At 47.3% G+C, this 17,968-nt stretch overlaps 1 protein-coding gene across 3 annotated transcripts in view; it reads left to right on the top strand.

Annotated features, from left to right (window-relative positions):
* Positions 1-17,968, top strand: part of KIRREL3 (kirre like nephrin family adhesion molecule 3) — a 751,157-nt gene that overhangs the window by 669,695 nt on the left and 63,494 nt on the right. For all 3 annotated transcript variants that reach the window (XM_048827391.2, XM_048827394.2, XM_048827392.2), the window contains 3 exons: positions 43-191; positions 1,887-2,014; positions 7,366-7,492. In XM_048827391.2, the coding sequence (XP_048683348.1) occupies positions 43-191; positions 1,887-2,014; positions 7,366-7,492 (404 nt within the window). The remainder of the gene's footprint in view (positions 1-42; positions 192-1,886; positions 2,015-7,365; positions 7,493-17,968) is intronic.

The raw sequence follows: 17,968 nt of genomic DNA, 5'->3' as shown, positions 1-17,968 counted from the left end.
TCTGCCAGAATAAGACAACCTTGCTATTTTTTTATTCTACAGATGGGCAAAAAAAGGTCAAGTTATAAAGGAAGCATCGGGCGACTCCTATGAGACCATTGTGGACCACACCTTCTTCTTTGAGCCAGTATCCTGTGAGGTGACCAATGCTTTGGGAAGTACCAACATCAGCAGGACGGTGGATGTCTACTGTAAGTTCTTCTCTGCTTCTGCATCCTCAGGAACACAGACCAGCCCCAAAGGAACAGCTTAAAATCGGCTCCAAAGCGCACCTCCGCATAGGTTAATTTTGCAATCAGTTCTGGGACTTTCAAAGTTGCCTAAAAATAATGGGAAACGGAAATCCCAATCTGCTAGACGGCCTTGGCAATCGCAGCCTGGAGTCAGAGAAAACGGGGCTTCCTGGTGATTTAGCTATTAAGGGTTTTGTTAACACTGCACTGAATTGTTGACCGTGCAGATTATTTTCTTACCTCTAAATTAATGGACCCAGTGGGGTTCTGTTCCATGGGGTACAGGCAGAGGCCTCTTTCCTGGGGCTGTAGAATCAGGTTTCTAGTCCTGGCTCTCCTGGCTTGTCAGAGAGATGTATTTATCGATCATGCTCAGAGAATTTTAGCCCAATCAGCTTAACTTTGATACCTGGAAATCTACTTAGGCCATGCATGCACTACCTCTCATGTTGACAAAACTTACGTTGCTCGGGGGGGGTGAAAAAAACACATCCCTGAACAAAACACACCCCTGAGCAACATAGGTTTCGCTGGCATAAGCGGTAGTGTGCACGGTGCTATGTCAGTGGGAGAGCATCTCTGTGGGGATGGTTTAATCATGATGACGGGAGAGCTTTCTCCCATTGGCACGGAGCAGCTACACGAGAGATCTGGCAGCAGCGCAGCTGCATCAGTAAAGCTATGCCGCTTAAGGTCTCTCGTGTAGATGTAGCCTAAGAAAAACTAGTGAGCATCCATTTGTCATCACCTTCAGGGGTTTATAAGGAATAGCCAGTCAAGATCAAATCCTGCCAAACTAACCTAACTTCATTCTTTGACAGGGTTATTGGCCTGGTGAATAGCAGGGAAGCTGTGGTACGGTTGCAAAAAAGGCTAGTAGGGTGTATTAGCAGGAGTGTCGTGTGTAAGACACGGGAGGTAATTGTCGTCCTCTGCTTGGCACTGGCGAGGCCTCAGCTGGAGTACTGGGTCCAGCTCTGGGCCCCACGCTTTTCAGTAAAATGTGGATAAACTGGGGAGAGTCCAGAGGAGAGCAAGAAAACTCATCAAAGGTTTTGAAAACCTGACCTAGGAGGAAAGGTTAAAAAACAGGGCACGTTTCGTCAGAAGAAAAGATGACTGAGGGCGGGACTCGATAAGTCTTCAAGTCTGGGAAGGGCTGCTATAAAGAGGACGGGGATCAATTGTTCTTTGGGTCTGCTGAAGGTAGGAAAAGAAGTAAGGGGTGTAATGTGCAGCAAGGGAGATTTAGGTTAGAAACAAGGGAAAGCTTTCTAATTATAACTGTAGTTAAGCTTTGGAACAGGCTTCCAGGGAAGGTTGTGGAATCCCCATCATTGGAGGTGTTTAAGAACAGGTTGCACAGGGCAGTCTAGGTTTACTTGGTCCTGTTTCTGCACAGGGGGCTGGACCTGGGGACCTCTTGAGATTCTTTACAGCCCTACATTCCTGTGAAAACAGAGCATGCTTCAAGGAGGGGGGAGATGGTGGAAGCTCAGGGGTCTGCATCATCCTGATAGCCACTTTGGCCCAGGAGCTTCTGATTGGTTGAACCTTTGGCCTGTCATTCATCAGGCTGGGGATAGTGCTGGTCAGTGGATCTGACTCTGTTTCTCCACACAGTCACCTTCTCTGCTTGTCTCCTATGCACAGTTGGTCCCAGGATGGCAACAGAACCGCAGTCCCTCCTTGTCGACCTGGGGTCAGATGCAGTGTTCAGCTGTGCTTGGACTGGGAACCCATCACTGACCATCGTCTGGATGAAGCGGGGCTCAGGCGTGGTAAGAATCTCAGTCACCCGGGTCTTGCTGCACTATGTTCTGAATCAGGGGTGAGCCCTGGAGGGCCATGCTAGGCAAATGGACATGTCGTTGGACTGGGATTCGGGAGAATTGGGTTCTGTGCCAGTCTCTGCCACTAACCTAGTGTGTGACCGTGGGCAAATCACATGCCTTCTGAGAGTCTATTTCCATCATAACCTCTTTGGGGGATGGACTGTCTCTTGCCAAGTGCAGGGGCTCCAGTGGAGATTGGTGCTTACTGTAAAACAAATGATAAACCACAGTTCCATGGTGAGCAGCACCAAAATCAGGCAGAGTTATGGAACTCAGCACCTAGAATAGCTTAGTTATGGCCCAGTCCTGCATGTTGTTTCCATTGACCTCAATGAGAGTGCAGGGTTCACAGGGTCAAACTGTCCTCTGGCTCCTGTATAACCACCCTGGTCCCCTGAAGAGTCCAGGAGACCCTGCTGTCTCTGGCTCCGTAAGGAATTATCCCTTCGTGAAACAGGTGTCGTAGGCAAACATCCATCTCAGCTGTGGAGCAGAGATCCACAAACTTAGGACATCTGAAATATATACCAGTGCCATCCATACTCAATTTTGAGTCCATCCAACAAAACCCTCAACTTTTGCCAGCGAAGTTGACCAGTTCCCCAAATGGCACAAGCCCTCTGCCAGTGTAGTTTTACCGACAAAATACCTGTGTAGATTCATTTGTATCTGTACTGATATAAGCAGCCCTCTAGGAACATGCCCATGATGCAACTGTCCCTACAGCAGTGACTGTTCTAGTTGAATAATACAATAATAAATGGTGGTGAATTGGGGGCTATCCTATTCTATATAGGTTCTTATACCGCCCTCATCACCAGAGTATCTGAGCTCCGGCTGTGCATTAACATTTGTCACCGTACGGTTCATTCTTTCTCTCATCACCTCCCCAGGGGGAGGATTGTGTGTGCTATGGGGTTTGTTATTTTGGTAGGGGTTTATTTACGTATTTGTCTGAATAAATGTCCATGCTGCTCTCTGGACCTGTGAGAATAAGGCAGGTCAGAGAAGTGCACTTTGCCCTTGCAATGAAGGGTAATGAGGTTTGTGATGGTCCTTAGTTCCTATGGGACATCATGCCAGTCTCAGACCACCCCTCAAAAAGCTCTGTCTCCTGCACAGACGAGTTTTACCTTTATTGTAAAAAGTTCCACTGTGACATGCGATTAGAATTGTTGACCACAGACTTCATGCTGGAGCTACAGACAATCTGAAATACACACTGGACCCAGGCCATTGAGCACCTTGAAGATAAGGATCAAGACCCTGAACTTGGCTCGATATTGGACCTCCTGATCCTGCTCTTGTGCTTCACCAAACCTTCTGGCTGCTCTCTCAGCCCTTTCCATATGAGAGTGCGTATGTGGGGTACATACGTATTCCTCTAGCCCACCTGGCTAAATTCCCAGCTATCTCCAATGCTCTTCTGCTCCTCCTGGCCCTGCTTCAATGCTCCCTTGGCCACTGACATCTCACCATGCTGAGAGTCACCTCTGGCTGCTTTGGAGCAGTGTGAAGAGTGGGATGCATGCACTGCAAAACATAGGCAAAGCATGGTGCAACCTGTGAAGCATGGGTTCTTCCTCACCGTCCTCCAAGTGGTCCTGAGGATTCCTCTGCTCAGTCCCTCCAGGGAAATCCCCATTTCCCCTCTGCCCTCCATTCTCCTGTCCCCACCCTTCTATAAGTCTATGAATCTTCCTCCTTGTGGGGGAGTAGCTAGTGCCATTTTAGGACGAGGGCAGATGGATTGGGATGTCCCTTTGCAGTAACTCGGGTCGCTGCTGGACCATGACACCTTTCCCAGGTGCAGAGTCCACAAGTTTTTTTGTTGAAGAATTGCCACTTTTAGGTCTGTAATGGAGTGACCAGAGACATTGAAGTGTTCTCCGACTGGTTTTTGAATGTTATAATTCGTGACGTCTGATTTGCTTCCATTTATTCTTTTACATAGAGACTGTCCAGTTTGGCCAATGTACATGGCAGAGGGGCATTGCTGGCACATGATGGCATATATCACATTGGTAGATGTGCAGGTGAACGAGCCTCTTATAGTGTGGCTGATGTGATTAGGCCCTATGATGGTGTCCCCTGAATAGATATGTGGACACAGTTGGCAACTCTAAGAGCTGACTGTCGGCAGGGAGAGCAGAACAGGTACCGCATCTCTCTGGCCCATCTGGGGAGGTCCCGCCCAGCTACTGAGAAAAATTGTCTCCAGTCCCCTTTGGCAACCTGCCCACCCTGACAGATTCGGTTGTATAGGTGGGAAATTAGCCATTGGCATGAGCTGCCTCCACAGGTAATTAGAAATACTTGACTCCAAAAGCCACTATTTGGTTTAGACTCATCACATTTCTAAATGCTGCAAGGGCTGAGATTTTGCTGACTGCCTGCATCAGCCCGCTTTGCTTCAGCACTTTTCCAGTTTTAATAAACCTGCTAATTGCACCGATGGGGCAGTAGGGCAGTGCGTCGAAAGTTCCAGCTTTCAGCATGTTTCTGGGGAAGAGTCAAAGACAGCAGGTTGATGCAAACCCCAAGTTGCCAGGAAAGAGGATCTCAAAACAACAGCTTGCACGTAACTGATAGCATGTGATTCTGCTCTTCCTCTGACCTTGGGGTTTGGAATAGGGGGCTCATTGGCAGCCCCACTCTGCCCCCAAGATCTGAGTGTGTGGCCCTGTTTAGTTAGGGAGACAGTGCAAGCTAGCGATTAGAACAGGGCCTGAGAATCAAGGCTCCTGCGTTCTTTTCCAAGCTCTGCCATTGACGTTATCTCACGGCGTCCCAGTTCCATGATTTGCAAAATAGGGGTAATAATCCCTCGTTATAGCATGCCATCAGGCTGAGTCAGTGTTTGGAACGTGCTTTGAGATCCTTGGGTGAAAAGTTCTGTGACTGCATCTCGGCAAATGCATCAATGAACTCATTTGATTTCCCTCCTTCCTAGCTTCCAGAGTATTAAAGTGTCCCTATGATGTGACAGAAAGGGGCACGTTCTAAGGTCATTAGCTTGGCCAGCAAAGCATGCACAATGCACGCTGGGGTCTGCTCTCTCCTCGGCACACTGGCCTCACTTTGCATTGTACAGATCGTACAGAGAATATAAAACATAATTACATCTACTTGTTTGCGCTCACATCATCAGGGGTCTAGACCCCTCTCCACACATGTGGGACCTCCACTTCCCGAGAGTGCAGTTCATGCACTAACATTTCCACCTCAAGCAGCAAACGTTTCTAATCGAGTGCTGAGAGTGCAGATTATCTGAACAGCTAATGCCTAGTGTGCTCATACGTGCTGCTCCTACCAGCTCCGAGTCTGGGCAGGCACAGGGGTGTGGCGCTGCATGCTTTGTGCACGTGCCTTGCCACAGGCCAAGCACACGCTGGTTGCATGAAGTCCTCCGGCTGGCATGCCTTTGACACAGCTAAGCCATCTCTTATGTCTGGTGGCTCTCGTTGGCACTATGTTGCAGTCAGTGAGCCTACTGTTAGAAGGCCTGGCCCTTGGTTTGTTGGAGCTCACTGAGGCTGTACCTGCCAGCTGTCACCTGTGCTTGTTGGTCAGCCAATGACAAAGCACTAGGATAGCAATGGATGAACAACAAGCCTCTGCCAGACTCGTGAAGTCATCCTTATGTGATGACACTCACGCGCCGGTCATTTGTGGAGTGGAACGCAGGAGTGCAAGATCTAAAAGCATGAGCTGAAACATTAGTGTCTGAGTTGAGAGACAGTGGCAGACTAAAAGAAAAGGAGGACTTGTGGCACCTTAGAGACTAACCAATTTATTTGAGCATGAGCTTTCGTGAGCTCCAGCTCACTTCATCGGATGCAACTAGTGGTCTGCTATCCATGGCCCAGCCAGTAGAGGGGGACAAGGAGCCACACACTGTTATCATGGGTTACATTTATATCAAGCTTTGAATGGTATTGTGGCAAAATACCTGTAAGGCCAACTGCTTCAAGGCAACAGGGCTGACTTTACTCTCAAAGGGATGGGAGGTTGGCTGTTCACAGCCAAGGGCCTGCCATTCAGGAGTGCACTCCGCTCTAATGCTCCCCAAAGTTCACGTGTGGCATCTTTCTATTTGACATTGCAGACCTGATTTCTTTGTCAATTTGTGTTTTGTAGGGATCACATAATATAGGTGGGTTGCAAGACTTTCTGAGTCTCACACTAATTATTGGGTGATTAGCTCTTTGCAAATTTTCCTAGATTTAGTCATTCTGAAAATTAGTGGACCTGTTTCAGATTTCGAAACGGTGACGGTTTTGAATGATTAAATTTTAGGATAAAATGGGGAACAGATTAAACAGAATATGTGCATATCATTCCCCCCATCCCCCCATGTCTTCACCAACCCTAGAGCTAATGGAAAGTTTCAAATTTTGAAATTTCAAACTTCAAAAAAAAAATCTAATTTTGAAAAATGGGAAGACATTTCCCACACCATTAAGAAATTGTATTATTTTTCTCTTTTTCTGGCAACTGGTTCTAGTTATCTTTTCTGTGCAGGACCCAAGCCTTTGGGCTTGAAAACTTTTAAAAAATAACGTTCTTTTTAGAATTATTCTTTGAATGAACCAATGACTAGTCTCTTTGCTGGGAGGCAGTAACAGAGTCTGTATATGTATATATGCTGGATATGGCCCAGTCACGAGAGTGGGACAGAGAGTTACATTATATTAGCATTAGTGCTGATCCCAAATGTTTCAACAAAACATTTGTTCATTGAAAAATGCCAGCACTTTGAAACCAAAGCTGTTTGTGAAACAGGGTCAATTTCAATGAATCTCCTGACAAAACATTTTTGGACAAAGAGTTTCAAAATTGTCAAAACATTTTGTTTTGACATTTTCTAAAGAAAAAATTCAAGTCTGGAAATGACTTTTTATTTCAAAATTTAAGCTAATTAGACTGAAAAAAGGTGGGGGGGGAGGTGTTAATCGAAAGAAAATATTTTGAAATGATCTAAACAAAACATTTTGATTGACTTGATCTGAAGAAAAATTCAGTTCTTTGGTTCATGAAAAGTTTTGAGACTTCAACTTTTTGTCCTGATTTGGGATAAGAACAAATTTTGAACTCTCAAAAATATACATAGGATGGGAAAGCCATTTCCCACCCAGCTCTAATGAACAGGATTACATTTATAGCATACCTGTAGCATTGGGGCTGAAACCCTGAGCACTGAACTGTAAATGTTTCTCTGGTTTTTCAGAACACATTAACGTTTCTGGACAAATTTGCATTGCCCTTCTTTAAAATATGCCTTTCCTCTCTTTCAGGTCCTGAGCAACGAGAACACTTTAACATTAAAAGGTGTCCGCCAGGAGGATGCGGGGAAATACGTCTGCCGAGCAGTGGTTCCGCGGGTGGGCGCCGGCGAACGGGAGGTGTCTCTGACTGTCAATGGTACCTGTCATCTCTTTATCATTATTCTGTCGGAAAGTGATGATAGCCTCGCTGTTTTGTCCCTGTTAAATTAATAGCTCATGGGTGAGCAGGTTTGGTCTGTCCAATTGGACAGTCATTCTGAGGGCAAATGCCACCCTCAGATACACCTGCAAGGTTCCTAACCAGACGTATTACAATTGCTCCACTTTCTATGGACACTGTGTTGGTTGTACCTCAGAGGGACAAATCGATTCATGGCATTGTGGAAACATTGTTGAGTTCTTGTCTAGGGATGGGCTGACCCAGTGTACGTAAGATAAACGTCCAGGCTGGAAGTTTGCCCCGAGGGCAAACTATATTTTTCCTGAAGATTGAAACAATATGATTCACTTTTTTTCTGTGAATCTTCACCCCCTCATGCTACCTAGTTTGGAAATGCAGCCTGTTTAAGCACATAAAAACGGCCATACTGGGTCAGACCAATGCTCCATCTAGCCCAGTATTCTTTCTCCACTAGTGGCCAGTACCAGAGCTTCAGGGGGAGTTTACAGAACAAGCCAGTTGGAGTGATCCACCCCTGTCTTCCTCTTCTGGCATTCAGAGATTTAGGATCACCTGAGCGAGGGGTTGTATCCCTGACCATCTTGGCGAATAGTCATTGATGGGCCTATCCTCTATGAACGTATCTAGTTCTTTTTTGAACCGAGTTCTACTTTGGCCATCGCACCATCCCATGGCAATGAGTTCCACCAGTTAATTGTGTGTTATGTGAAAAAAATGCTTCCTCTTGTTTGCTGCCTATTAATTTCATCGCATGACCCTTGCGTTTGGTTTTGTGGGGCAGGGTAGATAACACTTCCCTATTCACTGTTTCCACACCAGTCATGATTTTATAGACCGTTCTCATATTTCGCCTTCATCATCTCTTTTCTAGCCTGAATCACCCTAATCTTTTCAGTCTCTCCTCATGCGGAAGTCGTTCCATACTCTTCATCAGCTTTGTTACCCTTCTCTGAATGGTCTCCAGTTCCACTCTCTCCTTTTTGAGATGGAGCGACTGGAACTGGACACAGTATTCAAGGTGTGGGTGCACCATGGATTTATATAGTGGCATAGTGATATTTTCTGTCTTATTTCCTATTCCTTTCGTAATAGTTCCTAAACATTCTGCTCGCCTTTTTGACCGCTGCTGTGCATTGAGCTGAAGTTTTCAGAGAACTATCCATGGTAACTCCAAGATCTCGTTCTAGAGCGGTAACGGCTAATTTAGTTGTTTAGGGGGTGGGTGTTCCTGGCACAAACCCGTGCAGGAGGGTAGAGAATATCACACGAGAAACCTAGTTCTGTTTCAAGCCCAGAGAAGTTGGGATCAGCCAATGATGCTTAGCCAATCACTGAACTTTCAAAACGCACAACAGCTATCCTGGGAATTCAGTGCTGGTGAAAGGTGCTGACTTGAGATGTGGAGACCTGAAATCAAATGGTATTTGGACATCTAACCCACTTAGGCTTTTTTGAGAATCCCAGTCTGTATTTATCCTTCAAACTGAAGGAACACAGGATTCCCCCACCCCATTATACTGTCAAGGCACCTCAACCTGCCCTCACTCGAGGAGTGGAAGAACTCAGATTCCATGGCCTTTCTGAGCCTTCCAGCAACGTTCTTACAGTGTGGACACTAGCATCTAAGCTGGATCCTTTAAATGCATTTCCCATAGGCCACCAAACTGCTATCAGATGGCAACAGCTTTCTGTCGCTACCATCTAGGAATGGGTTTCAGCCAGTGGCCTGGGAGTGAAAGGCACCTATCCCATTGGCAATAATACTGATGATGATAATGGGGTGAGATTGAATTAATTTAGCCTCTGTAAAATAACTGGAGATCCTTGGGTAAAAGTCTCTTCCGAATTGCAAAATATACTTTTAGCTAAAAGAGGTATATGTATCTATTAGCTGTGGGAGGTTATTTTTTTTTCTATCTACGTTACTTATCTGGTCCCCATCACCAAGATATCTGAGCACCTCGCAATCTTTAATGTATTTATCCTCACTGTGAGGATAACTGTTATCCTAGGAGGTAGGACAGTGTAATCTCTGTTGTAATCTGTATTGTAAGTGGGAAACTTAAACACTGAGGCTCAGATCCTCAAAGGTATTTAGGCGCCATAGTAATCAGTGAGGCTTCTGGGCTGAAATGGCTTGCCCATGGTCCAGTAGGAAAAAGTGGCTGAGTCATGGCCTGCAGAGCAGGGAATCGAACCTGGATCCCTGTCTAGACCATTCTCTGGCTCTTCTTCACTTTTCCTCACCCCGAAGTATTTGGGGGATAGCTAGAGTTGCAGGGGGGACTCAGGTAACTACCAAATCAGGCCCCGAAAGTGAAATAGACAGGGGAACGCCTACTTCGTAAATTCCTCCAGGGCTTAGGCATGCCATAGGGACTGAGCTGTTGGACGGTGCCAGGACTTTGGTGGCTCTGCTCAAACCGAGGCACCTCCGGGACTTTACCATTGGAAACTGCAGCACCATGGGTGCCTCCAGGGTTAGGAGTCAGCTGAGCAGGAGTTTTGTGAATGCCAGTGGTGCCTAAAGTGGTAGTTAGGCACCCACGGCACCCCTTGTGAATCTAGCCCTTGATGTAACTGACGACAGTCCCGAAGAGAACGTAATAATCCCTAGCTCTTATACAGCCCTTTGTAACTCATGTGTCTCAAAGTGCTTTACAAAGGAAAGGTAAGTCTCAGCAGCATTTCATAGATGGAGAAACTGAGGCACATGGAGAGGCCGTGACTTGACCAAGGTCACCCCACATATCCATGACAAGCTGGGTCTCCTGACTCCCAGCTTCATGCCCCGTCCACTGAACTATGCTGCATGGAGGATCAGTGCTGGGTTAACTGGGAACTATGTAAAGAGAGTGTGAAATTTGCATAGTCTGTCACCTGTCTGGCAAAACAACAGGCTTCAGGCCCAATTCACTGTCATGAAGAAAAGAGAGCTAGAGGGGAAGCAGCACACGCAGCAGCAGAGTTTAATTTGCAATGCAGATAATGCTAAGAAGAAAACTGCAGGGCAAGACTGCAGGGCCGTGGAAAGCCAACCACTCCCTTGACTTCCACCCTGCCCACAGGCTCTCGCACGCTCCATTCCATTTGGCGGCTGGATTTTAATTACAATTAAAATCGCTTGAAGGACACAAAGCAGCAAATTAAAAAATGGCAAAGAACCTGCTCGCCTCCTGCCACCAGTCACATACACCCCCAGAATTCAGATCAAGTGAGTAATGTACCAAAGCCATGTGTGTGGGGAGCGGGATGGGAAATGCTTCCCCCATGTCCTCTGGAGCTGAAACAAGCTTTGATTTTTACATTACAGTGCTGTCAGGGGAGCAAATAAAGTTGGTGCCACTCAGGAATTATCCCACCTCAGCTTCTTGACTTTGCAGACCTGCTGGGACTCGATTCCCTATGCGCTTCTTAGCATATGCACACAAAATTAGGGGTGTACGTAGCAGCAAATCTGCTGTGTTTTACCTCTTTGTGAGCTGGTGTCAAGGTTCCTTCCCCACTCTGAACTCTAGGGTACAGATGTGGGGATCTGCATGAAAGACCCCCTAAGCTTATTGTTACCAGCTTAGGTTAAAAACTTCTTCAAGGTACAAACTTTGCCTTGTCCTTGAACCCTATGCTGCCACCACCAAGCGTGTTAAACAAAGAACAGGGAAAGAGCCCACTTGGAGACGTCTGCCCCCCAAAATATCCCCGCAAGCCCTACACCCCCTTTCCTGGGGAAGGCTTGATAAAAATCCTCACCAATTTGCATAGGTGAACACAGACCCAAACCCTTGGATCTTAAGAGCAATGAAAATGCAATCAGGTTCTTAAAAGAAGAATGTAAATTAAAGAAAAAGTAAAAGAATCACCTCTGTAAAATCAGGCTGGTATATACCTTACAGGGTAATCAGATTCAAAACATAGAGAATCCCTCTCGGCAAAACCTTAAGTTACAAAAAGACACAAAAACAGGAATATACGTTCCATTGAGCACAGCTATTCTACCAGCCATTAAACAAAAGGAAATCTAACGCATTTCTAGCTAGGTTACTTACTAATAAGTTCTAATACTCCATTCCTGTTCTGTTCCCGGCAAAAGCATCACACAGACAGACAGAGAGACCGACCGACCCTTTGTTCCCCCGCCAGCTTTGAAAGTATCTTGTCTCCTCATTGGTCATTTTGGTCAGGTGCCAGCGAGGTTATCTTAGCTTCTTAACCCTTTACAGGTGAAAGGGTTTTGCCTCTGGCCAGGAGGGATTTTATAGTTCTGAAAACAGAAAGGTGGTTACCCTTCCCTTTATATTTTTGACAGCTGGTCTTTGAGAGTAACTGGGTTTGACAGAATAAGGAGAAGATGCCACTGGAGGCAGATGTGTGTCACAGGGAAAGAAAAGGAGGACTTGTGGTACCTTAGAGACTAACAAATTTATTAGAGCATAAGCTTTCGTGAGCTACAGCTCACTTCATCGGATGCATTCAGTGGAAAATATAGTGGGGAGATTTTATATACACAGAGAACATGAAACAATGGGTATTACCATACAGACTGTAACAAGAGTGATCAGGAAAGGTGAGCTATTACCACCAGGAGAGCGGGGCCGGGGGGACGGACGGACGGACGGACGGACCTTTTGTAGTGATAATCAAGGTGGGCCATTTCCAGCACTTTACAAGAACAGTAGGAGGGGAAATAAACAAGGGGAAATAGTTTTACTTTGTGTAATGACCCGTCCACTCCCAGTCTTCATTCAAGCCTAAGTTAATTGTATCCAGTTTGCAAATTAATTCCAATTCAGCAGTCTATCGTTGGAGTCTGTTTTTGAAGTTTTTTGTTGAAGAATTGCCACTTTTAGGTCTGTAATCGAGTGACCAGAGAGATTGAAGGGTTCTCCGGCTGGTTTTTGAATGTTCTAATTCTTGACGCCTGATTTGTGTCCATTTATTCTTTTACGTAGAGACTGTCCAGTTTGACCAATGTACATGGCAGAGGGGCATTGCTGGCACATGATGGCATATATCACATTGGTAGATGTGCAGGTGAACGAGCCTCTGATAGTGTGGCTGATGTGATTAGGCCCTATGATGGTGTCCCCTGAATAGATATGTGGACACAGTTGGCAACGGGCTTTGTTGCAAGGATAGGTTCCTGGGTTAGTGGTTGTGGTGTGTGGTTGCTGGTGAGTATTTGCTTCAGATTGGGAGGCTGTCTGTAGGCAAGGACTGGCCTGTCTCCCAAGATCTGTGAGAGTGATGGGTCGTCCTTCAGGATAGGTTGTAGATCCTTGATGATGCGTTGGAGAGGTTTTAGTTGGGGGCTGAAGGTGATGGCTAGTGGCGTTCTGTTATTTTCTTTGTTGGGCCTGTCCTGTAGGAGGTAACTTCTGGGTACTCTTCTGGCTCTGTCAATTTGTTTCTTCACTTCAGCAGGTAGGTATTGTAGTTGTAAGAATGCTTGATAGAGATCCTGTAGGTGTTTGTCTGAGGGGTTGGAGCAAATGCGGTTGTATCTCAGGGAAAGATGGTCCTGAAGCAAAACTTCTGATCAGAATGCCCCTGAACTTTACAGGTGTTCCTGACCTGAATCTGGCTCTGATGTCTGCAAGTGGCCCCTCTCCGTACAAGGTACCCAGATGCCACAGTAAGAGCCACGAAAGAAACTAAACAGATTATGTCCCAAATCAAAATCCCAGACCCAAGAACCCACGAGTGTTGGGCTATTTGAAATCTGTGTCCACATCTGAATTTGGCAGCTTGAGCCTGCCTATCTATCTATCAATTGCCATACATCCCTTCTATCTCTATCTCGCTGCGTTCATATAATCTCTCACTCTTCTGAGCTCTTCGGAAAATCTGGCCCACTGTTATTTTAGACAGAAAATTGGCATCTCATATTTTTAATTGGATCCAAATCGGGATTATAATACAATCCTCTCGTTACCTTGGGCTCTCCTGCCTTCCTACCTGTTGTCTTATCCTTAGATTGTAAACTCCTTGGGGCAGAGACTGTGGGCTAGATCCACAATAGGGACTTCGGCTCAGCACTGCAATGCCTAACATTTAGGTGCCCTGCTGCCCAGCAGAATCCACAGCCGCAAGTTAGTTACCCAGGCTCCCTAGATAATGCCAGGGCAGAGTTAGGCACCTGAGAAAGGGATTCACTGAAGGCAGCATGCTGAGCCAGGAGCTGCCTGGGCTATTGGAACAGAAATGCCATGAAAGGGATGGGGCCTAAGCCCTGCCATTCAAACGTAGTGAAATCACCTAAGTCCGAGCTGGTGGGAGGTACCTCCCTTTGCTTGGGGTTCTGAGCTGCGAACCCTCTCCTGGAGAGAGGCACATACCCCCGGCCAGCCCTGTCTCACAACAAGCCAAGGAAGAGGTGGCTAGTGGTTAGTGCATTCACCTGCTACATGAGTGGCGTGTGGTCAAATCCCTTCTCTGCCTGATTCAAAACAAGCACGTGAACCCAAATCCCCTAATGCAGCACCCTAACCCCCAGGCTAGCAGCTACCACGTTGAAGCTGTCCCCTTTGTATGCACTGGGGCAGAGAGCGCAGTCCGGGCACTCGCTGGGGAGACAGGAGTACAAGTCCCTGCTCCAAATCCAGCAAAGCAGAGGGTTGAGGCTGAATCTGGCTGAGTGCTCTCATCACTGGGCAGGGCTGAGTGCTCTCACCGCTGAGCAGGGGTTCTGTGAATGACAGTGCAGCCTGAATTCTAGGGAATCTTGCGGGGGCCTAAGCATGAGCTTGGCAGCTTTGTGCACCAGCAGACATTCAGGGAACGTTACGGATGGAAGTTTAGGCATCAGCTGAGGAGGTGTTTTGAGGCTCTGACTTATGGACTTAGGTGCCCAAAGTGGCAGCTAGATGCATGAATCCCTTTGTGGATCTAGCCCTGTCTCTTTGTTGTGTGTTTGGACTGCACCTCGCACAGTGGGGTTGGGGCTTCTAGGAGCTATACGACTATTCATAAACACCTAACTCTTATCTAGCACATTTTACATAGATCTCAAAGCTCTTTACAAAGGAGGTCAGGTTCATTTTCTCCATTTTACAGATGGGGATAGGCTCAGGGAGGGGAAGTGACTTGCCAGGGGAAGTGACTTGTCAAAGATCACCCAGCAATCCACTGGCCAAGTCAGGTCTCCTGACTCCCAGTCCAGGTGCCCTGTCTATGAGACCTTTGAGGAACAGCGATGGAGCCCTGCTTTGCACCTTGCCATTCCAGCTCGCCTTTCCTCCCCTCCCTCCCATTCCATGTCACTATCCTGTGACCATGGCCTGGTCAGCATTTCACTGAGTTTGGAGGCCAGCGTGGAATCCTCCAGAAGCTGGAGTCTCAGACCAAAGACAGGTAGGATTCAGAGCCTCTGCTAACAGAAGGGAGGATTATGCAGATTAGCGGCATTCTGCAGAGACAAAAAGGGTGCCAGGAATCAGCAGCAACCAGACCCAGCCAAACGCCTATTGAGCTTTCTGACCACCCTTAATGGCTGTGCCACCATCACAACAGACTCTCCTAGTTCTTCCTCCCCCAGCTCTTTTCGGGTTGCCTTTGCCTGCGCCCACCATTAAAGAAATAGGTGCTCAGTGGGTTGTGACCCTTCTGTATCAAAAACAAGCTAGGAAGACAGTACAGTGACATGGAAAGACTCTAGTCATGGGGCCAAATTCAGGGCTCATTGGGCAGCCTAGGGTACATCTCCGAACCAGTCCATACCTCGGTTTCCCCATCTGTAAAATGGAAAGCCCGCCTACCTACCAGCAGTGTTACGAAGCATAATGTCTATTTATAAGCATGGTGGCCCTGAACCAGGAAACTGTCGCTCTTCAGGAGAGAAATTAACCATGTGTTTCATTTTAAACATGTGCTAAAGTGCCCCTGAAGCCCTTCCAAGCTCCAGTTCAGCCAGTTCACACATGGTAAAACCAACACTGCCTCGTCTACACTAGAGAGCTGGAACGGGCTAACTGACATCTTCACCACACCTTTCAGCCTAGTCAGGACAGACTCTGAGAGGTGCTACAGATGGACAAGTGCTCTTTGGGACAGGGACTGACTTTTTGCTCCGTGTTCGTACAGCGCCTAGCGCAGTGGGGTCTGGTCCATGACTGAGGCTTCTAGGCACTACCTTGACCACAGGGAATAAATAATGATACTATTCTGTGCCTGGAAGGGCAGGGGCTGAGGGTATTAAAGGCCAGGAACGGGGGCATTGTCCTAGCTGCTCAGCACAAACCCGTTCCTCACAGGGAGGAAGCACATGCAATAAATCCTCTCTCTCTGAAAAACAATTCACAGCTCAGACAACAATTTGTGCTTCGGCTGCTGCCAGCCTCTGATAGAGCGTGTCTGCTGCCTTCTGATGGGGCAGTCTGATCAGGGAACGGGCCATTGCAATAATAAGGATAAATGAGCGATCGGCTGGAAGGCGAGACACGGTGCAAACCAATCTGCAGCAGGGGCGACCAGCTGGCGACCTTGACAGGCATCCCCGTCTATCTAGATCCCTTCTTCTCTTCATTATATTGAGGGCGCCAGATAGTAACGTTAACACAAGGTTCTGTGACTGCCCCCGTGGCACGAGCAGGCATCTGGAGCTCCCTTCCACCTTGATGGCGTAGGAGCAGGAGACAAAATCTCCTTGTGGAGCAGCAGGGCAGCTATTGATTCATCAGCTAGTCCAAGCTGGCTGAGCCCCTGGAGCGAACATCTGCCATTTGTTGCAGTGCGGCAGAACTGGGGGCCTGTATTACCTGAGCTCAGCGTGGGGAACGACAGACCACAGCACCTGCAATGAGGGTTCCCTCTCATTACCCTGGACTCACTGGGTCAGAGACCCAAGGAACCCCATCAGCCTAGTGTGGATGGATCGACAACAGAGAGCTAGTTAATGGAAGAGGCTGCTGTATTATAACTTGATAGCTCACTTTGTAACCTCTCTGCCTTTTCATCCCAGGGCCTGAGTTCAAGGTGAGGCAGTGTGCTGTGAGAGACTGAGGGCTCCTGCCTCATGCTGAGAAAGAGGGACGATCAGCGAGTTATCTCAAGTGCTTATACACAAAGGCAAGAAGCCTGGGAAACAAGCAGGGAGAACTGGAAGTCCTGGCACGGTCAAGGAATTACGGTGTGGTCTATCTACCTGCCTTACTGCATCAAAATGAACCTTGCATTGCCGATGCTTATTGCTGGGCATACCAGTGACCAGCGCAACCCACTGGAACGGGACCCGCTATCTGCTCATCGTCTAGAACTTCTGCTGAACGGAAGGAGTTAAAATGAAACCTCCCCCACCAAGAGATTTTAGTGCTGCAAAGACCTCAAAGGAAAGGCGGATATTGACTCGGGTGCCCCGGGGAAGTTCGGACCTTCCTTTGATTCCTTAAAGGCTCCAGAGTCAGCAACCTGCCTTCTCTTTTGTGTGACCCTCTGGGGCTGCACAAATCAATTGGCACTGCGAGGCTAAAAATAACCGCAACCGATAGCACCGCCATTTATATCCATAGCAACCCTGTTTAAAGCCTTTTACTGCCTGTGGGCTGTCTGACACTTAGCACTGAATCCCAAGCCAGGAGATTGGCAGCCTTCATGAGCAGTCACCTCCTGTTGGAGACTCAAACTCCAGTCCCAGATGCAAACAGGCTTCAACTTTACACTATTATTTCACGAAATGGTCTTTAGTCGTATGCTGTTAGCATGATGCTAAGCCTCTGACTCCGAACTCCTGAGGCAATAATCAGACCCAAAGCTGCTGGCGTTTGTGCCATTTAAAATCCATTATCCATGGGGAAAATGACCCTTTTATTATTATTATTTATTATTTTATTATCATTTAAGCCATTTTTCTCAACTTAGGCTTTTTTTCTTTCTTTGATGTCACCCAGCCTTGCAGTGTTCCCAGAACTTGGAACTAGCATTTAACTGCTGACATGTATGGGCAGGCTAAGTCCTGTAGCGAAAGCCCAGCCTGAAAAGCTGAGCTCTGTTCTTGGTTCTGCTGGCTGACCTTGGGTGTTTCATGAGCAACGAGTGATGCAGGCAGGCAAGCGGAGCTGCAGGGAAGCAATCATGCCAGGAGGCCAGCGTGACAATGTGCAAAGCAGCCTAGCCCTTGCATTTCGGAAGTCACACCCAGCTACGTCCCTCGGAGTTGAGCTTCTTTCTCCGGTTCCAATCATCGCACTATGCTGGGCAAGTCACTTACAGCCATGTTTGCAAAAGTGGCCTCTGAGTTGCGTGTCTCCATTGTCCAGATCCAAACCGGAGATGCCTAGGACCTGATTTTCAGGGGTGCTGCGTTTGCTCTGTCTTTGATGTGTGCGGAGGGGAGCCTCAGGAGCCGTTTGCATAGCTAGGGCAGGAGACATTTTGAAAAGCACCTAAAACATTTTTTCACTCCCACTGAAAATATCTCCCTTCTTCTTTCGGAGGCTG

Source organism: Caretta caretta, chromosome 22, assembly GCF_965140235.1.
Source record: "Caretta caretta isolate rCarCar2 chromosome 22, rCarCar1.hap1, whole genome shotgun sequence".
NCBI lineage: Eukaryota > Metazoa > Chordata > Testudines > Cheloniidae > Caretta > Caretta caretta.
This window is presented reverse-complemented; position numbering and strand designations above follow the sequence as displayed.